The sequence below is a fragment of the Episyrphus balteatus genome, chromosome 3, assembly GCF_945859705.1.
Source record: "Episyrphus balteatus chromosome 3, idEpiBalt1.1, whole genome shotgun sequence".
NCBI classification, from domain to species: Eukaryota; Metazoa; Arthropoda; class Insecta; order Diptera; family Syrphidae; genus Episyrphus; species Episyrphus balteatus.
In genome coordinates, this window is record NC_079136.1 from 92,443,800 (window position 1) to 92,470,521 (window position 26,722).

At 29.6% G+C, this 26,722-nt stretch overlaps 1 protein-coding gene across 26 annotated transcripts; it reads left to right on the top strand.

The window, feature by feature from the left end:
- Nucleotides 1-976: 976 nt before the first annotated feature.
- Nucleotides 977-26,407, top strand: LOC129913080 (phosphatidylinositol-binding clathrin assembly protein LAP). Of its 26 annotated transcripts, none has more exons than XM_055991506.1 (16): nucleotides 977-2,155; nucleotides 7,653-7,795; nucleotides 7,869-7,944; nucleotides 10,788-10,817; nucleotides 10,966-11,068; nucleotides 11,132-11,253; nucleotides 11,314-11,507; nucleotides 11,581-11,717; nucleotides 13,732-13,894; nucleotides 13,971-14,232; nucleotides 17,587-17,685; nucleotides 18,244-18,477; nucleotides 22,042-22,303; nucleotides 22,385-22,484; nucleotides 25,503-25,592; nucleotides 25,813-26,407. In XM_055991506.1, exons 1-16 carry the CDS (start codon nucleotides 2,026-2,028, stop codon nucleotides 25,999-26,001), a joined length of 2,334 nt encoding a protein of 777 aa, XP_055847481.1. In that variant the 5' UTR covers nucleotides 977-2,025; the 3' UTR covers nucleotides 26,002-26,407. The 26 variants fall into 26 exon arrangements, with proteins under 26 accessions (XP_055847481.1, XP_055847484.1, XP_055847487.1 ...); XM_055991509.1 differs by having other exon boundaries at nucleotides 13,971-14,205; XM_055991505.1 differs by having other exon boundaries at nucleotides 978-2,155; nucleotides 13,729-13,894.
- Nucleotides 26,408-26,722: the final 315 nt, after the last annotated feature.

The window sequence follows — 26,722 nt, forward strand, 5'->3', positions numbered from 1 at the left end:
CAAACTTTTTGACAGCCAGCTGTCTAATTAATGTTCAGTGCTGCCAAACGGTTGCACGGATTTAAAAAATCTCGATGTCGTTTTTTTGCACAAAATCTATATAGATAAACAAAAAAACACACCTATTTTGAGCTTTGTTTACTTTTTCTTACTTTTTTTACTTTGTGTTTTGATGTAGTTCAGGCTTTACTCAGTAGCTACTCATTTTATTCGCAAAACAATAAAGGCTTGGCCACACCGAAGGGTACATGTGGTAGCTTTAAGGCTTGGCCACACCGGAGGGTATGCGGTAGAGGTACGGGTAGCGGTAACGATATTTGTATGAAAAAAATTCCACATCTGAACGTTGATATGTCAGTTTGGAATTTTTTTCATACAAGTACCGTTTCCTCTACCCGTACCGCTACCGCATACCCTCCGATGTGGCCAAGCCTTTACGGGTAGTTGTATGAAAAAAATTGGACAGCTGAATTTTTGATGTTCCAGTTTGGAATTTTTTTCATACAATTACCCGTGCCGCTACCGCATGTACCCATTTTTCCAAACTGACATATCAACGTTCAGATGTTGAATTTTTTTCATACAAATATCGTTACCGCTACCCGTACCACTACCGCATACCCTCCGGTGTGGCCAAGCCTCTAATAAAGATTACACAAGTAAGTATTTGTTTTTATTGTTTTTTGAATAAAATAAAAAAATGAGTAGGTACTGAGTTGTAGAAAAAACACGCTAGTGATAAAAAAATTTAACTTTTGCACTTTTGCAAAATGCCAATTGGATTTTGTATGAATTCCCTTCCCAACATATTTTGTATAAGATATTTTTGTGATAAAAAATCTTTACAACCAGTAACAAACACCCTGTACACATTCAATTCCATTCAAAAATTGAATACATCCATCAAAATGTCACTATCATTTAAATCTCGTTCGATACTCGTTTCACATTCCTCATCAAATCAAAATCATCCAACTTCATTTTTCGACTTCATTTTTATTCTGCGATTTTTGTGTGGTTGCCCTGTGTGTGTTTTTTTATTTGGGACAACTTGGCATTTGTGTGATTCTGATTCTCCCTGCCAGGCGCAAACGTAGTAAAGAAAAAAAAAAAGAAAAATTATTAAAGAAGTAACAGAACTACATACCAACCACACACATCATACAAAAAAATACTTACTGTGCAAAAAAAAAATTAATTACATTAAAAAAAGAAGAAAATCCCTTTCACTTGTGAAAATTTATCCAAAGTTTCCAATAAAAAAATAAATTCCACAAAAGAACTTGTGTGTACATGCAAGACTTGATAAAAAAGTCGAACAAGAAAAATTCATTGGAGCCACATACAAAAAAAAAGTTGATGGTGGAGCACCATCATTGTCATCGATTGAGAAAAAAAGGGGGCGGCGGTACGTAAAAAAATATCACGCACTACAATTTTTACAAAAAAAAGTAAAAAAAAAACCACAATGAACATAAAATAGTTTTCTCAGTGATCAAAAAAATTGAAGGAAAGTCTGAAGAAATTCATAAAGAAAAAGAAAATAATAAAACCAACAAACAACACGCCCTTTTTGTTGCAAATTAAAAAAGAATAATCTCTGGATTTCAAAGAATTATTACAATACTCAAAGTGGTCCAATAAGACTACACATTCACAAAAATCTGAAAAAAAAACCACCTCGTATACTTCCTTCAATTCGTTTTTGACTTAACTCGAACAACGGAGACTCACAAAAGAGATCTCCAATTCGTAGTCAAATTTTAGACAGAGTGTAAACTTGATAATAATCTTTCTTTCTTTAATTTTTTTTTATCGGCACCAAGGCCGAAGAATCTTGAAAGTGCGAGTTCATTGATAGATTTTGATTGATTTCCAATTGAAGAACAACAAGAATCTTTATTAAAGAAATCAACTCTGCGAGGAGCAGAAGAGAAAGAGAGAGCGAGATAAAGAGAGAAGGAAGAGGGAAAAGTTTTTGTTAGTTCAACACCAAAGGAACATATAAACGGCCTAATCATTGCTATGGCAGGGCAAACAATGCAAGACAGATTCTTGGCCGCTAGACATAGTTTAGCTGGCCAAGGTCTGGCTAAATCGGTGTGTAAGGCGACAACGGAAGAATTGATTGGCCCGAAGAAGAAGCATTTGGATTGTAAGTATATATAACATAATAACTTAATTTTTTTCATTTTTTTTTCTATTCTTATTATTATATCATTTTCATTATTTTAAAAGTTCGATTTATATGTCCATTTTTAAGCTTTAAGTTTGAATTCAAATATTTACTTCAAATTGATAGCAATTGGATTTCAATTATTAAGTTCTTTTGGTGATAAATTACACGAAAAAAACACCCCCTTTTTTTTTTGGTTACAGCAATAATAATAATAATAACAACAATGATTTTTATCTTGGTTTACTCTTTGTTAATATGCAAAAGTTGAAATGTATTAAAATAAGTACATTTAATTTTTTTTTTACATTTTTCAATAAATATGTAGATTGTCACCAAAGAAATTGTTATTTTTGTTGTGTTGTTGAAAGAAGTGATGAGTAAGCAGGGGCCGAGGAGGGGAGTTCCTATGCGATAAGAAGTTTCTGCTTTTTGCCTATTGTTTTTTTTTTTGTTTTTCTATAAGAAAGAGAAACATGTTTTTTTGTTCATATAATCGGACAAGTGCCATATATATCGATTGATTTGATTTTCTTTTTTTTTTTTTGTTTGTTCATTTTTTGTGAACAAGTTTATTTTGCTGACACTACTGACTTTAATAATTAAGCTACCCTTGTTGAATTGATTACACTTAGGCTCAGCGAAATAGAAACAAAAATTATTATCTTTGTTAAATTTTTTTATTATTCGAAAAAAATGTTAGGGGTAATTCCATGAAAAATTGGACACGAATTTTAAACAAATTATGCAGTCTTTTTTACTTTTTTTATTAGCAAATTACTATGTATTTACAAACGTCAACTCTTTTTGCAAGTTGCAAGAAAAGATTCTTTGTTGTATTCCCTTATGGATAGACATCAAATTCAGGGAGTTTAAATAATCTTAAAGCATTTTTATAGCATAAGCTTGCCAACAACAGAAGAATTTCAGATGAAAATGACGGAAAAACAAGGAAACTAAAAACATGATGAGTCTAATAGTGACGATGACAACACCCCCTCGTTATTGGTAAAATAAATTAACATTTAAGCAAGCTTCGTTACACAATATATTCGATTTAAAAAAAAAAATTAGTGAAAATGCATCTTTTCTTTACATTAACAACCACAAATCACAGATAACATGAGTTACCAAAATAATGTAACGTGAGTTACCTAAATATTTTAAAATTTTTCCTCGAAATATTGAAAAAATGTTTTGTTTTGTCACTTATATTAAAAGCTTGTAATTTTTTATGTATGGAATCTTCATTAAAAACAAATAAAGATTCTTAATTTCACATAAAAACTTCATACTGTTGGACTCTTAAAATTCGTGTCCGATTTTTGTAACGTGAGTTACCATCAAACTTTTATTTTTCCCAAGCAAATGTTAAAAATAAAGTAAATTTTTTTAGTTAATTATGAAAGTAATAGTTATGCTCCATTCATGGATAATAATTTCGTATCAATTTACATTAAAATTGACAAAAAAAAATTATTTATGTGTTGGAAATTTTTGTGAATGTAACGTGAGTTACCAATATAATTGCCCTTAGTTAGTTTAACCAATATAATTTGTCACTTTTCTTTTCTCTCTTAGGAGAGTATCTTTTAGACCCTGTAACCTTGTTTTGTAATGGGGATTTGTAATGTGATAAAATAAATAAATTTAATTAATTATGATTTTTCTGTCAAAATATAGATTTTCCATGCTTTTGCATTTCATGTTCGGTTTTCGTTTGGTTAAAAAACTGATTTTGACAATTTTTGTCTTCGTTTGGCCACAAAAAATAGATTAATTTTTTTGATCTTAAATCAATTTTCCAAATCTGGATTTTTCGGCAGATTTACCCCTCTTTTACTAACACGAATATGCATTATTATTAACAACCATCGGTTTTAAGATTATTTTTTTTAATAATAATTTTAAGAAAATATAAAATTTTAAGTGAATTGATGATTCATTCGTCGAGCTCACATTCGTATAAAATAAAATCAACGTTCAAATCAATATTTGACAACTGCAACAGCTGCCTAGTTCACAGACGCAAATACACACCAAACTATAGCAAATAAAATTCAATCTGAAAACGAATTCGATTTGTAACGAAAAAAATTAATTTATAAATCAAGATGTACCAATAGAAAACCCCATTAAAGTCAGATCTGAAACCCTGGATGTTCTGTAGATTAACCTCTCTTTAAACTAATACTAAAACAATTTTCAGCAGCGAACTTGACAGATGCAATTTTTTCTTTCTATTTGTTATTTATTTCGGTCGGAAAGAGTTTGCTTCTATTTATGGTATTAAACAAATAAATTTAACAAAAATGGGAGCAATTTTTAAGCACTATTCATATGAGAGCGACCAACGAATGAGCGAATGAAGGAACAAATGAAATTTAATGTATTTTTAAAGTAATTTTTTTTAACAAAAACTGTTAAACAGTAGCAAGATAACTAGTATTTAATATTTTCAAAGAAAATTATAACATTTCAATTTCTAAAATAAAAAAAAATGTGAAAAAACCAATTGTTCGTACGAACAAACTTTATTCGTAACGAAAAATTTGTTTTTCATATTCTTTTTTTCTTATTTTAGATATTAAAATGTAATGCTTGCTACTGTTTAATAGAGTTTTAATTAAAAAATTTACTTTAGAAATACATTAAATTTTATTTGTTCGTTCATTCGTTCATTAGTTGGTCGCTCTCATGTGAACAGTACTTTCAACGAATTGGTAGATTCATCGGCTGGCATCTCCGCACTCATTAAAGCTGGCCCTTAATAATGAATAAGTTCGTGCTCGTTATATTTTTCTTTTTGTTCGTTGGCTTCAATGTTCGCCGTATAGGGCCATGTTCGCGATCAAACTTCATTTTTGCTGTAAACTTCGTTGGGTGCACATCCCAAAATTAGCACAAATCCTAAGTTCGGCGAGCATGTTTGTCGTTTATGGCTAAATTGACACGTTCACGAAGTTCAACCTATACATTGACAAACAAAATATTGAATGATATTAAAGGATTGGGCACATTCACAAATCTAGTGACTAGGTACATAGTTAACTGATTTTGATTGGCTGAATACTACTAAAAAAGGCGTTAAAATTTGCCCTCCCATGTAGTGTAAAAATTTCGTCTTCGAATTAAGTTGCATGATTAGCTGTTTGATGCGAATCAAATTAAATTTTTGATGGAATGGAATGAAATTAATGGTGGGTTATGATAATAAAAATAAGACCGAAAAAGAAAAAAATTATAAAAAACGGTTTTTGTCACCTATCCTGTCTCATTGGTGGAAGTTACAGTAACGTCACATGGAGCACTTTTATAGATTGTTAAATCCTGAGTAGTCGCATAAAAAAAAGCACCCGAATGTATTAAAAAAATACTTGTGGCACTCGAGGACTGCCGCGGTAAAGCTATTGCATTGCATTTATTATCAACTTATGCAATTATAATTTGTTTACCTACACTACACAAAACCAATGATTATGTTATGTATCTAATCTACCTATCAATTCATATACAACAACAAGTTCATATTTGAAAACATGCATACATACAATCTCATGTCATAAACTTCTCCAGATCAAAAAATAAGAAAACACAAGAATACTTTTTCTCTTCTGATTTAATATCGCAATCGCAACGCAACGTGTACTCGTTCACAAATCATAAAAAGTGGAACAAGAAACAGAAGAATGGGAAGAGAAAACATAAGAAAAAAAAAAAATACAGAAAATTTGTTTTGCTCCTGATTTATTCTGCAGACCCAGCATTTATAATACAATTTATATAACCCTCTCTGTCTGCACTAAAACCATTCACACAAACAGCTGCTTGCTTGCTCCCATGCAAGCTTCGTCCAATCGTTGCATAAACATACACAAACATACCATACACGTTTAGCGAATTACCTATGTGTGGGGTGTAATAATTTTTCGTTACGAAATTTCTTGGTTCGCTCCCCATGCCAGGCCTGCGTTAAAATCTATGAAATAGCTTAAACAAATTTAAGAATAAAAAACAATGTTCTTGTATCAAAACAACAAAAAACAACATGTTTAATGAGCTGCAAAAAAGTATGCAATTAGCTATTTCTTATTTCAATTTGTAGAAAAAGATTTCTAATTCGTTACACCCGTTTTTTTTAAACGTAATTTTTATAAATAATTTTTTGAAAAAAAGTTAATTAAACTGGTATGCCATTTTGTAGTTATTATTAAAAACCACCTAAATAATCCAATAAGAATACAAACAAAATGTCAAAGAAAGGAAAATAATAAAGTTGTTCTATAAAGTTTTCTTGTTGCATTTACCGATATCTTAAAATAGAAAGTGTCTCAAAAATAATTAAATAGTCAAAACGGAATGTGCTAAAAGCCAACTTAAAAGCTCTTAGAATTTCGTTACTTGTTCCGAATGTTTACGGTTTTCGAATAAATGTACTTGTACAATTTTGAAAAACACTTATTTTTAACCAGTATTTTGCTTCCGCTGTTCATAATTCATTTTTATTTTTTGCAACTCACTTAGACATTGGCTAAAAGTTGGGAAAATTTAATTCAGTAAAATGGGATTTAAAGTGTGCTTGTACTCTGTACCTATCTCTCGCCATGAAAGAGTTTCTTCAAAGGTCCATGAATTATTTCATTCATTTCATTATTCATTGATGATGATGGTGCACAATATTTGTTCACAAACTTAAGACAATTAAAATTTTAACATTTTTGTTTGCGTAAAACTATTTACAACCTATCAGTTTATTTGTTTTGTGATTCGTTGTCATTTTCGTTTCAAAATCACTCATTTTCTGCGGCTTGGATTTTTGTCATCTCAAAATTCTTTTAATGGAAGTTCTTTAATAATTTATAAAAAAATGTTCCATTGCTTAAATGTTTTTATCAAATTTGTTCCGATGTACATAAATATGAGTATTTTTATTCAGTTAGCAAAACTCATAGCAACTATGTATGTATGTATTCTCCAAACGGGTGGATACTGATAAATTTATGGCAACGAAATTAATTTTTAAATATTATCTTCTTTTAAAAACAACACATAAACTCATAAATACTGTATTGGTGTCGGTACATATTTTATTTTTTCAACTGCTACGTTTGAAAAATACAAAAACAAACATTCGAATGCAAGTTTATTATTTTCGTACAAAGTTAACTGATAAGAAATATTTTCATAAAAAATAATTGTCACATGTATTGCAATCGCTAATTAAAATGAACTACATGCACCGGCTATTTTAATCTTTCTTCCATACAAAAAAAAAAAGAAAAGAAAAATGCCAAAAAAACAATAACAAAACTCATACTCATGAAGTTTTCTTTTTCGCCAAACTTTCGGTTTCGTTTAAGAAAATAATCATTTAAACATTCACACAAAATTATTAAACTTTATTGAGCTTTATTATTACATATTCCACTCTCAAAAATTCAATTAATTGATTAATGTTTCAATTTTATTCCTGCAGACTTGGTTCATTGTACCAACGAACCCAATGTCTCAATACCGCATTTAGCGAATTTACTTATTGAAAGATCACAAAATGCCAGCTGGGTTGTTGTATATAAAGCTTTGATAACGGCCCATCATCTCTTGGCCTATGGAAATGAGGTAAGTTGAATTTGCATTAGTGATTTTTATTAATGTCAAATAATAATTTGTTTGTCTGTTCTATTTATTTTAGAGATTTATGCAGTATTTGGCTTCGAGTAATTCAACTTTTAACTTGAATAGCTTTACGGATAAAGGTGGTGTACAAGGTAAAAGAAAAAAAAAAACATTTATGTATTTTTGTTGGTATTTTTATTGTTCGGTTTTGTATTCTTTTTGTTTTTTGTTGTTGTTTTTTTTTTTTGTTTATCATTTCAAAAGCTTAAATTAAGAAATAAGAAATAAAATATAAATTAGTTTTGTAGTTTGTGCGGGTGTGTATGTATGGCTTTTCCTTACAGTTTTTCTTAAGGATGTTGCAAATCATATTATTTTATGATTTGCATCATAAAAATTAATGCAACAAGATGGTCAAGAATCAAATTGAATTTGATAAAAAAAAAAAAAAAATAATACAAAATTGTAAACCCATAGAGATTTAAAATTGAATTGATGGTGATGATCAGAGCATTCTCAAAGCCGTAAGACATAACGTCATTATTTAGAAGCATACAACTCCTTTTTTGGTTTTTGTTAGAAATGCTTTAAAATAATTGCACTCCTTTTTTTGTATAATGTATTTCTTCTTTCAAGTTGAACTCTTCAAAGTACTAGTACTAGAACTGTGGGACATTTTTTTCAATAACGACAACCAATCGACGAAAGTAAGACAGTTAATATTTCTTTCTCTAATTTTATTATAAACCTAATTTGAGAAAGCTTCATACGATATAATGTAACTTTTTCAAAGCTTTTAGGTCATAAGCTTGATTCTCCGTTATTTTCTAACGTTACAACATTTTAAACGAGTTTCTTTTCAGAATTAATAAACTTTATAAATGAGATACAGCGTGCTTACTAAAAAGTTCCGAAATGATTTCTATTTTTAGGCCTCGATATTACTTCCTCTTTCTTATATACCAAATAGTATTTATTATTCTAAGAACTTTGTTTTTGTGCTTTATAATGATATATTACTGTGGCAAACCTTAGCGGGATGGCTCCGAATCCCTAGAACAATTTGTCGTTATGATATTGATATTGGCGTATCCTTTTTATTTATTTTAGTTGCATTACAAAACGATCGTTGTAGTTTTTAATCACAAAACCGCAACATCAGTGTTTTTTTAAATCGTTCGACTTGAATCTACAATCGACTTCCGTTTTTTAAACCTCTTTTCTTTCGTCTTACAAAATAGTCTTCATTGCTCCTTAATGTTAATCGCCGATTTTCGAGCATACATTTTTGGATTTGATTGAAATTGAATAGAAGAATTCTCTTTTGGTTGCTTACAAATCGTAAGCGCAATTATTTTACAAAACGAAATGTTGTCATAAAATTTTGTCAGAGATAGTACCAACTTAAAAGTACAAATTAATTTTTACATGCTCAATAGAAAAATAGCTTTAACAATACTCTACTGAGGATTCAACGAGTGATTTACTTTACTTAAATTTATTTTTAAATGTTAAAAACATTTCCCAGTACTTTTTGCCCACAGTAGCAGGTAATATATTTTTTTTTGCACGGAACCATTGCTGCACTCCATGCGCTCAAACACTGTAAATGTTCATAATAGAATAACAATGGAAAAATGAGTGTCAGGAGTAAAGATCAAAGATACAAAAAGAATATCTTTTACACCAACAAAAATTGTTGCTTTAAATTGTCCCAAAAAGGCATGATGCACTCGAAATCCCATATATCGTAACCGTTTCGCTTGTTGAAAATTTTAGAGTTGTATGTCTGCTTCTCGATTTTAACAAGCAACTCTATAATAATTCTCAATCAGCGAGTTATTGAAAGTGTCTGTTGCTAGTCTGAAGGTTATTTGTTTGACGTTTTTGATTTTCTAATGATATGAAAATATCAATATGAAATAATAGCAAAATCGAGAATTTAAAACGTTTTTTTCCCACTCTTTACAGTTTTTTGAGTGCAAGAATAAAAGACATTTTGCGGAACATAGTAAACAAAACATCTGTTGAAAGGGATTTAACTGCAGAAAGCTAAATTTTCAATGATATGATATGTTCCTTTATTTTAAAATCATTGATGAACGATTCGTTGGTAGATATTTCTGAATTGCTTATCTTACAATACAAATGAAAAAAAGAAAAAAACAAATTTGTATTTAAAAAAATTTTTATTCGGTGCTGAAATACTCTCACAATGAAGTTTCAAATTTTTGGAACAAATACTTTGGCTGGAATAAAAAATAAAAGATAATATTTAATACGGAGTAAAACAAAAAAATGTTACTTGAACTTTAAATTCTTTATAAAATAAATAAATAAATGCATTATGAGGTTGCGAACAATACTTTAAAATAATTAAAGAAATTAATTAGTGACCTCTTCAAATACAATATATGTCTTTTCTGATCTTTTATCAGGCTCCAGGTCAGGAATACTTTGAAAGCTTAAAATACATGCCCTCAAGTTGCCTGTGAATCCTTTTTGTTAGAATCTTCTATAATCCACTTTAAAATTCTCAATTAGCAAGTCTATGGTGGTTGGCATGCCAGAAACATAAATGCACATTCTTCGAGTTCTCGTAATCAATGAATTTTTCTTCAAACCTATTTAACAATATTGAGATATGCAAAGATTTTTTCCCATCTTCTTATCGAAAGTTCATATCAAAGTTTCTCAGATAAACATTTTTTCAGTATTTTTTAAGACATGAAATGAACATTAAACATTTTGTTAAGTCAAAATTGTTTAAGAAAGCCATTCTTAATTTTTGATTTTAAGTTAAGCTTTTTTCCATATTCTTTGTATCTCGACTAACAATTTTCGGTGTAATAACAAAAAAATAAATTAAATTGTATTTGTGAGAGACATTAATAACTATTAACACTATATATTGCTTTTCTTTCTTTTCTTTTGGCTTTTGTTTTAACTCAATACAAAAAAAAACACTATACCATTTAAATTCCAATCATAAAAGAGGGCATGGGAGCAGTTGGGGCAAGAATGGGTGAGTATAAAATGCCACTTTAACTGTTACTTTAACTACTTCCTATGCTGCCATATAACTAAAGTGCTAAAATTTTACTCATAAACTGGCGGCAAATTTATAAACTTTAACTAAAATGTTTTTTTTTTTGTATGTCCTCTCCAATTAGGCTACGATATGTCACCGTTTATTCGCAGATATTCTAAATACCTGAACGAAAAGGCTCTTTCATACCGAACTGTTGCATTTGATTTTTGCAAAGTTAAACGAGGGTAAGTTTCAAATTTTTAAAATGAATAGTAAAATATATCAAAATATTTTACACGTACATACAGAAAGGAAGAAGGATCTTTGCGGACCATGAATGCTGATAAGCTTCTTAAGACTCTACCAGTATTGCAAGCTCAATTAGATGGACTTCTCGAGTTCGATTGTCAAGCAAACGATCTTACGAATGGTAAACCAAATTTAAAAAGACAAATTCCTCATTTTTAAATATGGAATTTCTTTTTTAAAGGTGTCATCAACATGAGCTTTATGCTATTGTTTCGTGATCTCATACGCTTGTTTGCATGCTACAACGATGGAATTATCAATTTACTCGAAAAGTATTTTGATATGAACAAAAAACAAGCTCGTGATGCTTTAGACTTGTACAAAAAGTTTTTAGTTCGAATGGATCGTGTTGGCGAGTTTTTGAAAGTTGCAGAGGTAGTTTATTTGATTTTTGAAATTTAATTCCTCTAGTAATTTACTGTAACAATTTTTTTCTATTCCTTTTTAGAACGTTGGTATTGATAAAGGTGATATACCAGATTTGACAAAAGCCCCTAGCTCATTGCTTGATGCATTGGAACAACATCTTGCAACTTTGGAGGGTAGAAAAGGTTCCGCTGCAAATACTCCAACTCAATCGGCGAGGTATGTGGTGTTTGTAGTTGAATACAAAATTTTAATTTTTTTTATCAAGAGCCGTGGTTTAAAACAATTTTTTTTATTTATTTTTTTTTAATTTGACTGCGCTTTGGTTTTTATAATTTTGTGTAGATATTACTTAGAAAAACAAGTTTCTTTGCATATAATGTATTAGATCATTGAAAGCTTAGTCCACTTTTTATATAACACTCGTTTTTCAATTATTGTTTTCCCTTTTATAACTATCTGTTTAAATTTGCGGGCATAGATAAGAAAAACGAATTCTTGTGAAGCGTATTCCTAAAACGTAGGTTTCCTTAAACAACATTCAACCCGAATGTATTTTTCTTAGTGTGTTATGTTTTTCGAGCGAAAAAAAAATGCATGCTCAAATAAATCCTTAATTTACATACAGATTAGGGTGCAGTATTTTTTACTTTTAAAAGAGCGATTTGTCGTTGATTGCTAAACTATTTTTTTAACTACCTTTTAAAGGTTGATGGGCAAAAATATATGAAACATAAGTTTACCTCCATTAAATGTACATTAAATTAAAAGTCTGTATACATTTGTCGCTTGTGAGGCTGCAGATGTAGACCTTAGTCTTAGAGAAGACTAATTTGCGTATTAGTTTTCAAAACTTAACAATAATCATCTAATTCAAAGACAGAGAAAAACAGTGCACTTGCTCTGTAAAAAACACCGAGAACAATATGATATCCCTAATTATACAGACTAGGTATCCATATCCATAAGTTCTATGTTACATAATTTCAAGAGCCGTGCCTCGAAAGATGCGTTCGAAATAAAATCATTGCTGTATTTTTTGAAAATATGTTGACTGTTTGGTTTCAGCCTGAGGTCTTAAAATATGGAAGAAAGCGTTTAAGAAAATAAAAACGCGATTTAAGCTTGAAAAAGTGTTAATTGTCAAGACAGGTTTTATCTTTCGGAGTTAATTTGAATGAGTGCGACTATTAAACGAATTCGACGAAAATCGCTTCGAATGCATAAACTAATAAAAGAAATGGATACATCCACCACACTCATTTCAAGACTGCTTTAGGAGAATCTGCACATCACAGCTAATCGACTATTAGCAGTTTATCTCATAACTTCTTGGCTGAAAGAATTAAGACAAAAGTAAACAGAAGTGGCTAAGGTTCAATTTTCAACGTCTTACAACAGTTGAAGTGCAGATTTGAACATTTGGGTTTTATCTTGTGGTCAGAAATAATGTAACTTCTCTCGTTGTGTTTTTAGTTTTTTATTTGAGCTTAATGTGAAAGTCGATAGCAAAACCACTTCAATAAATTATTATATCAGCAAAAATAATATTAACCAAAGCGCAAGATATAATTATGTTTATTTAATAAGTGTAATGCGCAAGGTACCTTCTGAAGAATGTAAGAATCATATATCAATAAAATCCTTTGTTAGCATATAATTTTATTTTATTATTTTAGCTAGCTATTACCGCTAACCTAGCCTTTGTTTTAGTTTGAGCGTAGAAAACAATTTTGAATACACCACAAAACATATCGTTTATTATTATTTTAAATTATTTAGATGTTGTGAATACATACATATATGTGTTAATGTACTTGTACATACATATATGAATCTTTTTTAGAATATTTGTTTGTAGAATAATTTAGTAATCTATAAAATTTTCTTTCGTCTTTTTTTCTTCCCACATATCACTACTTTCTTAATTCTTGTCCCAATTTGCACTAAATTAAAATGTCTTATTTGAATTAAAATTTTAAATTTTAAACCCATACTTCCTCTTAATCCATTTCCCGTTATGTGATTTTGGTTGCATTATGCTTTTATTATAAAAATTAAAACAATTTATTATTGTTTCTGTTGAAATTATGATTTGGTTTAATTTTTTTTTATTCTGTAAAAAAAATCATACAAATCACTCGCACAATCTCGTTACCACGGACCTTTGCAATAATTGATAAAAAATTATTTTGAAAAAAACAAAAAAAAAAAAATTGACAAAAAAAAGTAGCAACCAAAAGAACGTAAAGAGTGCTGTGTCTGCCCTATCTTCTACTAGCTCTTCATTTGGCACTGCAGCTGCATCGAGTAAATTCGACAACACCAATGGCATCGATGACAATATTAAAGCTCAAGCCTTGGCCGAAGAAGAAGCTGCCATGAACCAGTACAAAGTACGTTAGATGATGATCTACATAATTATATATTCGAGGCAAATAATAATTTTATTGTTTCTCTTTTTGTTTGCAGTCGAAAGTTTCATCGCCCAGCGGGAGTGGAGGTGCTGCGGCTAATGCTCTTACAAATCCATTTTTATCATCCCCTCCAGCATCACAAGGCAATGCTCCAATAGTGGATCTATTTGGTGTGTCGGCTGCACCAGCGGCTAGCACAACAAAGGCTTCCGATGATCTATTGCAGTTGGGAAATCCATTCGCTGATATGTTTGATGCTTCAGCAGCTCCAGCTCCGGCCGGAGGTCCAGGTGCTAATAATATTTGGCTGAATAATGGTAGTTATTTTATTTTTGATTTGATTTTGTTTTCTTCGTTGTGCAGTATTATTTTCAATAATCTCGTTTCGGGGTGTCATAAACTGACGATATCATCTCGGTTAATGAAAACAAAGTTATAACTGAAGATTGATTTTGGATTTGCGAAGCTGATAGTGATAACTATTATTGAGCTTCCAGCTTTTTCCAACTATTAAACACATGAAAGTCCATTTTTTTGAACAAATCCTAAGATTTTCAATGTCGTCAGAGCACAATAAAATTTATCAGTTCACAGCTTTACAATTCGATTATCGACCCTTTGAGAAGGTTTTTGAGATACTGCTTTTTTAAACAAAAAAAAAAAAACATTCACTAAACTTGGAACAATACTATAAATTATTATAGAAATATGTATGTTATAAATACGAAACAACTCGTAATATGAACTTGGTTTGTAATGGAACTCAGTCAACTATCCAGCATTTTGAGTGAGTAGGGCTTAAAACGGCATGTTTTTGATGCCGTTTCCATACGTCAATTTCTTTATTAAATATGAAACTGAGAGTTACTTATCTCATGTTAGGGCCTTAATCGATAAATTGTGAGAATCTATAGAAAGAATTAGTTTGCACTCCATTCAGTACTTTCCGCTGTTTTAAACATGCTGCAGAAACTTAAAGTGTATGGAAAGTTTAGAAACAGTGTAAATGTTCATAACGAATCATTGCATAACGTTGCTTCCAAAATCGATTTTGTTACTTTTTTGTGCCACTCATTGTCATATGACCAGTAAGGTTAAAAGTTTGTGAACCCTCAGTGTGGTACTTTTGAAGTTCAAAACCGAAGTCTTTAGGAATTTCCGTGGAAGATTGATATCAACTTATTTGCTCCTTCATGGGTTGTCGTCTCACAAATTAAAGCTGTTTAAATTCTAATAAATACTTTGCTGCAGATATCAATTTTGGAAAAACAAGTCAACATTAATTAAAACGATCATCGATTTAAAATTGTTCCGTGTTTAGTCTTTTTAAGACGTCGAAAAAAAACTGCAATAACCCAGAAACCAAGAAAAAAAAAAAGATTATAACTTAAACTTTCAATTACCCAGAAGTTATCACCGGTGGATGGTTTACTCTGTATGTTTGTACTTTTCTTCTCCTACAATTGGGAAGAAAAATAAATGAATTTCATATAGAACTGTAGACAAATAATGATGTTTGTAATTTAGAATTTATGAAACAAGATGTGTTCCTTATGATATTAAATCAAATATAAATGTTTTGGTGCTCTTTAGATACTAACGGCCATAATATTTACAATTAAAAAAAAAAGAAACTTTGAAATAATGATATCACTATCGAGAAATCCCAATTTTTTACAATTCGTTTAAATCATTTTTAGTTAAGTAAAAAAAAAAATTTGCTGAATGAAAAAATGTTTTAAAGCTGGGAGATCATATTTGCGATCATTCTATCGGGAATTAGAAAAAAAAAAAATTGTTTGAAAATGCCATCAGCCTACTAATAGCTGATTAATATACGCAATCCAATATAAGACGTTAATTACTTTACACCCATAATGAGCTTTTCAAGCTGACTCATATGTCATATAACATGCTAAATAGACGGTTGGATTTGCATTATTAAAAATCTCTATCAAATTGCGACGAAGCCATCACATGTTCCTAAAATATGTTTTCGATCTTCTCGAATCAAACACATCTAGCTGATTTAGCATAGTAACTTGTGTTTGTTGATCATTCTATGATTCATTTACTGCTTTCTACGACTTCATTGTCCTCTTCCAAACTGTAGTACAGAAATTTCGGAACAATATTTCAAAATATTTTTTTTTTAAAGATCAAGCACTAATTTTAGTACCGAATTTCAGAACTGTTATACGATGTATAAGAAAAAAAAATATATCTCAATATTTTGCATTGATGCACTTTAACGCTCGGAAATGGTTAAAAATTAAAGACATTAAATGAAATCTTTTCCAATTGTTTTCTTAAAAACAAAAAAAAAAAAAAAAACTTTAAAATATGCATTTAATAAGAAAAGGAATTGTAATTTGCTAATTTAGTTTTTTTTTCAAATAATTTAAAAATGACCGCTTTCACAAAATTTTAGGTTTTATTCATTTATTTGTCATAAAAAGTCAAATGACCTTTTATTATGTTCTTAGTTACCAGTTACACCTAACAACTCTAAATTTTGTTTGAGATTTCTTTCAAAAAAACATACCTTTCAGCAAAAAAAAAAAAAATTATTAATATTTTGGATAGATATTATATACACTTTTATTAGCTCTACTCATGGCCTAAATTTATCAATTGGTAATAGAAATACCAAAAAAATCAAACAAACGGTATGTTCTTGGTTGTAGCTTTAACAAAAATGGTTAAATTAACGAAAATAAAGGCGGTTTTTTTGGGAGTGGTCATTTAAACATTAATGATAAATAAATTTATTCACAAAAAAGCTATGCACAAAGAATGATAGCATTTTATCTTACCTTGGAGGGGTACCTCCAAACACTGCTTATTGCCTCAACAGCCGTGTTTTCGTGAGATTTAAGCGAAGTTAACGTAACGCAAAATTTTTCTAAAAAAACTATCAAAATTGAATATGATTTTAAAACTTTCTTAATTATGTTTAATAGTTTCAAATTGCTCCAATGCATTCATCCCAACTGGAAGCAAAAAGAAGAAGTAATTTCCAGTAAGTTTTTTTTTGTTGGGCTCTGCCTTGTTAATAAGAAAAAACAATAGTAGCCCTTTAAATTCAGTGATAAATTTCTCAAGAGAAAAAGTTTTCCATGGTGTTGCAGCTTACTACATAAGCTCAGATTCTACTCATTAACAATATAGAAACTTTGGCTCTAAAAAAAACTTAAACAATTATTCCATTAAATCCACTAAACAGAACAACGTCATCGTCGATTTTCTTTAAAAAAAAGTTTTTTTTTTAATAAAAAAAAAAGAAAATAGAAACGAAAAAATAAAAATTAAAACATTTTTGTACACAATAGCTTGGTACATACGATGAAGGATGTTTATTAATTTCTTATTAGATAAATTAGCGTAGATTTTAAATTTTTGTATTTTTGAACAGTCTTTACAAGCAACAACTGCTGCTGCCTGGAAATAGTTGGGTAACACGGATTGTCGATTTTTTGTTCCTCTGTGTTATGGTCATTTTTCATATTCCCTCTCACATGTCTTTTTTAATTTGTTTGTATTTTTAATTTATTTGTTAGTAATTATTATGTATTTTTTTTTTGTTTTCTTTTTGTTTTATTTGGTTGTATAAATTTACCATCCTAAAACATAAGGTTACTCAACGGCATCTCTCTTTACGACTCAATCAGGTTTCAATGGCTCAGCAACAGGTGGTCAAGGTTCATCTGCAAATGCTTTTGTTTCGGATAGTAACTTTTCGTCGGTATTCGGGAACACAGAACCAACAGGTGAGTTTGATAATATTTTGCTTGCTTAAACATTATTTTAAACTCCTCTGAATAGCTGAATGTTATAAATGTTATATAAACGCTAAACAAGTATTAATTTCCTACCAATTACTCTGTTATATAAATAATATAATTATTATAAAATGGGATGCACATTTTTAAGCAAAAAAAAAAAAAAAAACTTGGACTATATAAATACTAAAAGCGCATGATTCTCTTTAATGTCTTAAGTCCTGTGCCATACAAAACTACTTAACCAACAAAAAACTAACATTATTATGTATTTTTTTTATTCTTTTATTTATTTGTTCTTTTATATTTATTTATTTTATTTTATACAATAATATAACAATTTTTTTTTTAAATATTATTTGCTACCGATTACGAACCTTTTAATATAAGTAATAAACTTGGTACAAACATTCCAAATAGAATCCACCAGAACAAGTATACCCAAAAATTAAAAGACACACCTCGCAACATCCACAATATTCACATTAATGGATTTTAAATGATTTTTTCGTATTTATTATTATTATATGTGCAAATATTTCCAAGCTGCTCCAGCCGCTGCCGCCAACGCCGCCGCTGCAGCTGGCATTATGGACCTCTCTTCAAATCAAGCATTGCCAAATCCATTCTTTGATGATACGGATAGTATGAGTTCAGAATTTACAAGTTTTCAACCTCAACAACCGCAATTGCAACAGCAACATCAACAGCAGCAACAACAGCAGCAGCTGCAACAACAACAACAACAACAGCAGCCAAATTATTTTGCCACACCACCAGGTGATGAAGAAGCACAGCCTTCAATAACAATAAAACGCTGCAATACTGCGGAAGAGGTGATGAAGTCTTTATATGAAAAACCACATATTGCTTTAGGTTCATCGACTTCATCATCAATGTTAGTTGACGTATCAGACGATGGAATCATAAAAAATAAGAGTGGATCACCTCTTCCACAGTTGCAATCATCAACACCCTTAATAGCTATCGAGGATGTGTCTGTGGTCGACGTCACTGATGTTGGTGTTGTTTCTAATGCAAGCTATGCTGGTTGTGCACCAATGTCGCATAATTTTGTTGGCACGGAACATGGAGGTCATAATTCCAATGTTTGCCAAGCTTGATTTTTTGTTGTTGTTTTTTTGTTTTAATTTTTTTTTTATTTTTAAATTGATATTTGGTTTTATTATTTATGTTTATTTTAATTTATTTATGTATTTAAAATTAAGAAATAAGCTTTAATTTTTTTTATTTGCTGTATGTATTAATCAGTTGGTATTTTGTATAGATTGTCGGGTGCATTATTTATTAAAATAACTTTTTTTAAGTAAAACCTTCAAACAAAGCCTTGTTAGCAATAGATGTTCTTAATTCTGGTATATGCAAATAGCTTGTCCTAGGAAGCGTTTAACATTCAAAAGAGACCTAAAAATTCCTAAAAAAAAAATAGTTCGAAAACCCAAAACTACGTATTAAATATTTTGGTCGATTTTTGCGCAAGATAGTTCTAAATTTTTTCTATTTTACAAAAATGTTTAAAGTGATCGTTACGATTTGAATGAAATTTAAATTATGTGAGTGTGTGGTGTTTCCAATTTCGATTCCCTCTTTGAATTCGGAATCGATTTTCTCTTCTTTTCAGAATTAGAACTGTCATGTTGTGCCAAACAAACAGTTTCAGAATCTTTCGGAATAATTCTGGAGAGTCCCGGACAACCATAAACGATAACGCTATAAAACATTTTAGAATAATACAAAAATTTCCCTCAGTTAACATTAAAAGAAAAATTGCAGTGTCCTTTGATTTAATAGTTAAGATAGGTTCAATTTGAAAAAAAAATTTGAGAACTTTTACTTGAGGAGATAAATCCCTTTGAAATTTGAAACCGAAGGTTTTTATTTTTAATTTCCAAGGTTTGTTTTTTAATATCTCACACGTCGTAGGATTTCAATTGTAATCTATTTATTTTATATTTGAACTCTAGTGAGTCCTTTACATTGTAATTTGAAACTAACTTTAGGCTTTTCAAAATGCTGAATAGATATGTATGTATTTGGCGTAGTTTGAGCATGGAACTTTTGTAGACATATTTGCTGTAAGGTTGAACCTTCTTTGTGGATCTTCGGGAGGTCATTCAGTCTAGGGCGGTGAAATTATATGTTGTCATTGTTTGCTTTCGACGTTCGTTGGGGGTGTGTTTACTGTTTAAAAAATTTGTGAATAAGAATTTCAAGTTTTGTATCTTGCAATTTTTGTTTTTTTTGAAATAAATCAGGCCGTGAGAGACACAACTTTCTAAAAAGGCTAAGGCTTTTATTTATTTGTACAAAAATGTGTTTTTTTTTTTGACAGAGTTACGTGAATGGTAAATCCCTCAATAAGATATTGTCCAAAAAAATCGAATATTATTGTAGTTAATATTAATTTTCGTCTGTTTAACAAAAAAAAAAAAAAAAAAAAAAAAAGACTGCCTCATGCATATAATAATAAAGTCGTTAAAACATTTAAAAAGAATTTTGTGTTGATGTGAAGATGCTTAATGTGCTCCTATGTGTCCCTTATAATATACAATACTACGACATCACTAGAAACAACATGATTTTGAAACACAAAATACGAACTACAATCTACAATGACGAATCGGGAGCCTACGGTGGGACCGGTGCCGAAATATTTTTGAGCTTAAAAAGTTCTTTCCACGTCCCTAAGCTGATAAATAAATGACATAGCGCAAAGTTAAATGTACATAATGAAACCTCGAAAAAAAACTTACCAAGGCACTGCCATCATCATGATGTAATTTAAAAGCAAATAACTTTTAAGAAATCAGCTCCTAGTGAGTATGAAAAAAAAAAAACAAAAATTAAGGTAGTACCCTCCTTCATAAAAGCAAAACTCCAAAGTTTAAGCAGTCAATTGGAAAAATAACCGTATGCGGCCCATATGTATATTTCAAATGAAACGAAACAACTTGGTCACTGCGGAGCCCTCATACAACAGTTCTACAATTTCCTGGGACATCAATAGTTTTTAGAAAGAAAATTACGATCCTTCAAAGTAACTACTCCAAACTTAATATTAAGATTCACTAAATGAACTATTTTGGAAGAAGATATGTAAAAGTAAAGAAAATCTCCTTATTCTAAAACAGTAGACCTCAAAGCTCAAAGTCAATGTGGAATCGCCCACTGGATCCTTAATTATTCTGAGAACATCAAATGTCTCTAGTTTTTTTTTCTTCTTAATCTGATTTTTAAAATTTTCTTTTTTACTGTAAGTTAGTTGTTTTAAAGATGATTTTACTGACCAATTTGTAGTTAATAGTTTGGGTTGGAAAGTTAGTTCTTTTATTCTAACAATATTTGACTAGAGTCTTTTTTTTCAATGCGGTTCTGCATTGAACGTACCTGTGATAAATGTATGGTTGTTATAATTCTAGTATGTTAAGACCATATTTAAACAAACAATAATTGAATATAATTTTCCCTAACCGACACTGATTGAACGATTTTCTTCCTTCAAAATTCGTCTCGCTAACAATTAAGGAATAATGCAATCGACCTTAATTTATTTGAGTTCTCATAGAAAAGACACCTGTACAAAATACCAATAATTGAAGAAAGAGTCGATTTAATATATTTGATATAAAAACTTTGCCACGGTAATAATATAGTTAAATTTGTACTCGTAAAATGTATACTAACATCATGAATATTATTATGCCTTTAATACTAAACTAAAAAATCGATAGAATATTATTTGATATTATTGATATTAATGTGCGTGTTTAAGTATTTTTTCTTTGCATTTTGCAGTTAAACAAAAAAAAAAATGCATTAAATGACCTTGTAGAAGCTTTAATTTACAATTAACTTCAAAATATACTTTAAAAGTGCCTGGAATGTTAGCGTATTTTAGTATTCAAAACGTACCGTATTGCTTGCTTTAACCATAACTTAGGTCCTCACTAACCAAATAAACACATTTATCTATATAATGATTTACTGCACAAATGGTAACTAATATGGAATTTTGTTTATCTTTTCCATTCCTCTTTGAATCCATTAAAAAAAAAAAAACATTGTAAAAAACGTGTCTCTTTGTGGTGGTTAAATGCACATACACATAAATGGAACTTTGGATATCTCAAAATAAAAAAACATCTCATCATATTTTAAAATCCAACCAAAAACATTCTTCTAACTAACTTGGGTCGAACTCCATGTATATATGTATGCCCATTGCCCATATCAAATCGGTAAATACAAAAATTTTCAAAAATTAAACAAAACATAAAAAAAACACGCACATACATAAAAAAAAAATATCATGCGTAATGTAAGGCTTCGATGCATTGGGTGATGTATTGAAGCCCGGCAATACTGCGGGCAGTAGCACACTAGCAATGTCCGGTGTTCCAAATCCAACTGATGTTGTTGCTTCAGGTGCAGGTGGTTTCCAACAACAACAACAACAGCAGCAGCAACAACTTGGACAAGGTGCATCCCAGCCATCTGGTACTGGAAAAATTCTGACTGGTGATCTGGATAGTTCGCTAATGTCGCTGGTAGATAATTTAAATATAAATAAATCGGGAAGCACAAAGTGAGTAGCGAAACGATTTTTCAAATGCAAAAAATAAAATGCTTAAAAATTGTTTTTCCTTCTACTATTGTGCTATTGCAGACCCGTGCAGTGGAATTCCCCGAAAAACCAAGCAAAGCCTGGTGCTAATTGGACACCACAACCCATGGCGGCAACAACAGGTGCAGGTTATCGCCCAATGGTGAGTTGTGTAGTAGAGAAGAAAAACAAAATTTCATCAATTCGATTGCTTATTGTCAAAAATAATGCTTAAATACGATAGGTCTTAAAATGCAAACGCGATTTTTTTCAACAAAACAATTTTTTTTTAATTTGACTATGGCTCTGCGAATGATCAGTTGCTTTATATTAATAAATACTATAGATTTTTGCTTCATTAGAAAAAAAGTAAGAAAAAAAACAGCTCTTTTTATACTTTGAATTTTTTCTTTATGCAAAAGCAACCATCTCACGACAATTTATAGGTAAAAAGAATTATATGTATATGTTATGTGTATTTTACAACAATACTTTTTTGGCGCTTTTGATCTTTATCTCTTTTGAAAAATGAGGTATACAAAGTATAATGTAATTTCGCCTTTAGATCTATTCTTGCAGGCTTAATACTTTTTTGCAAACGATCATGCATTAGTTGATTTTTTAGGGCGCTTATCAAAGATTCACATTCTGCTTGGTTGTATTGATATTAAATCTGGTCAAAGGGAACGAGGCGCTGCCAAGAAATTATCTCACTTTACAAAAAAAAAATGTCATCTGTCTTACGTATAAAAGAAGAGAAGTTGAAGGTCTGATCTTGCAATTCATTTTTTTAGTTCAATTGAGTATGTGTTTACTTTTCATTTAATTTTATTTGATTTAATCTTTTTTATATTTTAATTTTTCTTCTTTATTACTGCTATTCTAAAATACTATCTCCTTTCTGTATTAATCGTTGACGTTTTAAATTTATTAGAATAATGTTATGGCATTTAAATTTAAGACATTAAGATAGTATAAGTTTTTTTTCAAACACACATTCGCAGTATCAACAAAGAGGCGCAAACCTAGTTTGCTATTCCAACAAACATAAGAGCATACTTTGACTCTTTGATGGCTATTCCAGCATTTGACCAATCCCTTTCAAGTTACATCAACTACCTGTTCTTTCAAGTAGGCGTAAATTATACTTGGAAAATACTTTTTAGAAGATACAAGTGATCTAATCAACACTGACATCTTCACCGTTTTATTTAAAGCTCTAACTAGACATCACAGATTCATTTTATAAATATTATTAAAGCACTGCGACCCAAGGAACATAATAGAAATAACGTTATTATAAATTGCGCAAAGAAAAAGCATCTTTTGCCACAAAATAAGTGGAGATAAATCAGTGATTGTTTATATTTTATTGATGAAAAATGCAACAATTTAAATAATTTTTTTTCCTTTAAGCCCTGATTTTTCAATAAAAGCTAGTCTATCAAACGAATAATGTCAATATAAAAAAAAATATTCCTAGAAATAAGCTCTAACTGAGGTTTACCTGAATATTGAAAAATTGGCCCTAAAATAAAAAAAAAAGAAGAAAAAAGTCAACTGTTAAAGTATGTCTGCTTCACAGTTACACTTTTTCTTTTATAAAAGTGAAAACAAAATACAATTGACTTATTTTACTGGTTCACAGCCAAAATGATAACTTTTTTTTATCTCAGCCAGGGTAAATGATTTATACAACTGATTTATAGAGATTGTCAATCAATTCTACATTCGGTATTGCGTTGAAAACGCTAGTTTACAAAAAATAAAAATTTTTTGGACACCAAATATACTTTTCGTATAGATTTGAGCCCAGAAAACTCAAAAATCTTATCTAAAAAAATATTTGTGGATAGGTTTTCGAGATATGATTTTTCAAAGTTTTTTGTCGTTGTTTTTTCCAGCCTACTTAGTATTCGGGCTATATCTTAAGTAATAAACGACTAATCTAAAAAGAAAAGCCGACGCCTGAAAGCTGAGTAAATAAGCAAATAAACAAACACTATAACAACTTTTCTGGGTCACTCCAGATGTTTAAGTGCAATGTATTAAAATGTATTAAAATATTTTTTAACCAATTCCTTTTTTACAATCTATTCACTGTATGTATAATTTTCGGTTAAGTATTTTTATTTTGATAATTACTTTCTTCTATTAACTTTTTCATTCTGCAGTCCTAATCATCTTTATCTACTATCTAAAAATGTGTTTTATTTTATTGAAGCAGTTGCCATATTGTATGCAAAGTTCTATTACTTATTCTGAAAAAAAAAAAACACCCATAACATCCGTTACGTTTATGAATTTTTATAAAAACACAGGTTTTAATAAATTTTCTTCAAATATATGGTTACGTAATTAAATCTCCTTTTATATTGAATACGATATCTACAAACTTTTAATTCAAAAACCTACAATGTCGCTCCTTAAAGTCACCGAAGCAGACTGAGTCGATTTTCTAACGTCACACCCGTAACATCTAATCTGAAAAAATTTTGACCTTCATAAGATCCTCAAAATAACTAACGTAAGAGGGTTTAGGGTCAAATTTGAACGACCCATCACTACTTTGCAGAAATAGTGTTAAATATTTGAATAATTAGATATTTTTCATGAAAATTAAAGGTATTTTAAACTTTAGGAAAAGTCATAAAACATCAAATCCTACGAATTGTAAGTTTCCAAGAAAAACTGATTTCTTTCCAAAAATGGGTCAAAAAGGACCGTATGAAGGGCTAAGCGAGTTTTTTTTATTGAAAAGATACATACATAATGTATTTGACCAAACAAATTATCTCAAAATTAAGTCACTTTCTAGTTACCTATTTACCTGTCTAGAAATAAAATATGTAATCCTCAACTGGATTATCACAAAAAAAAAAAACGGTAAGGTTTAATAACATTTTGTTTCATATTTTATGTATTTAGTCAACATTATCTGTAAACTGTAAGGTATTTATGGGTAGAAAACTAATATTGTATCAGCCAATAATTCAGAACATCACAGTCTGAGTTATAGAAAATCTGTATTTTGAATTACGAGAACATTTATATTTTTTTAAAAATTCGATTTTTTTAATTTAAAATATTTTTTTATTTATTAGATTTTACTTTATTTTCTGTTTTTATGTTGAAATATTATTTTTATTTTTTTTTTTATTTCTATACACAAAATACATAGGCTCATGGCATGACAGTTAGTCCTGCGCCAGTCACAATTAATCATCCGTTTATTCACCCTACTTATCCTGTGTTACCTAACTACATACAGGTAAGCTAGTTTTCTTAGTTAGTTACAAAATATGTATTTTGATTTCGTTTATTATATAATATTAAAACAAATATTAAAAAAAAAAGTAAAAATTACTTCACACACTCTTTAGCGCTAGAACTTGAGTAATAATAGCTTTTATTTTAACAATATTTATTATACTTAACAATTCATTCAATAGAATAATAACAATATTGACATTTTTTTTTTGTAATTACAGCAGGGGATGCCAGTTATGGGAGCGCCAATGATGGCAACGAACAACATGCAACCTATGACTGGGGCGCAGCAGCCAGTGATGCCGCCAATGATGGCAATGCAGCCAACAGTGGCAGCGCAACCACACAGCAGTCCCGCCCAACAGAATGGCAATAAAAACATTCAATTAGATCCATTTGGAGCGTTATAAGTGATATAATAAAATATATATATATACAAAATAAAAATCTCTTAAATCCGCGCATCCACTAAAACAATACTATTAAATGTTAAATAAATTAAATTATGTAGTTATGTACTATCACACTTATTATTGAAAAAAAGAAAGAAAACAAAATGCTATATATATTGAAAACTATTGATTGTGCTAAAACATAATTTACATGCAACCTATACTTTCAAAATAATAAGTAATTAAATCTTAAATTTCCCTTCTATATATACATACAAAGATATATGTATAGATATTGTATACACAATCCATACACTATATGGAATACAAATTAAAAATTATGAATATACACAAAACGAGTACATATGTATAAAAAACAACAAAATTAATTAAAAAAAAAAAACAAAAAAAAAAAATAATAAAATCTAGTAAAGCTAAATTCCTATCTAAACCATAATCATCAGAGACCCTACCTGCACTTATAATAGCCAACAATCACTTATTTTGTTTTTGTTGTTTAAATTAAATTTGAAAGAAAAAAATAAATTTTATATGTTTTCTGCCAATTTATATTTAACTGCTAAAAATATACGACGCGTCCATTTATACAAAGAAAATTAAAATGCAAAGGTATATTATTATTTTGTTAGATACTTTCAATATTTTGTTTGTTTTTTTCAATAATATAATACAATTGAAAATCTAATAGTAATATTTAGGAGAGAAAAAAAATTGAATT

Excerpts from the sequence above, each read along its gene's own strand:
- LOC129913080 (XM_055991501.1), top strand. The coding sequence starts at position 2,026 with ATGGCAGGGCAAACAATGCAAGACAGATTCTTGGCCGCTAGACATAGT. Across the intron at positions 11,254-11,313 it reads AGCAAACGATCTTACGAATG|GTGTCATCAACATGAGCTTT; the intron begins GTAAACCAAATT and ends TCTTTTTTAAAG. Across the intron at positions 25,593-25,812 it reads TGTTACCTAACTACATACAG|CAGGGGATGCCAGTTATGGG; the intron begins GTAAGCTAGTTT and ends TTGTAATTACAG.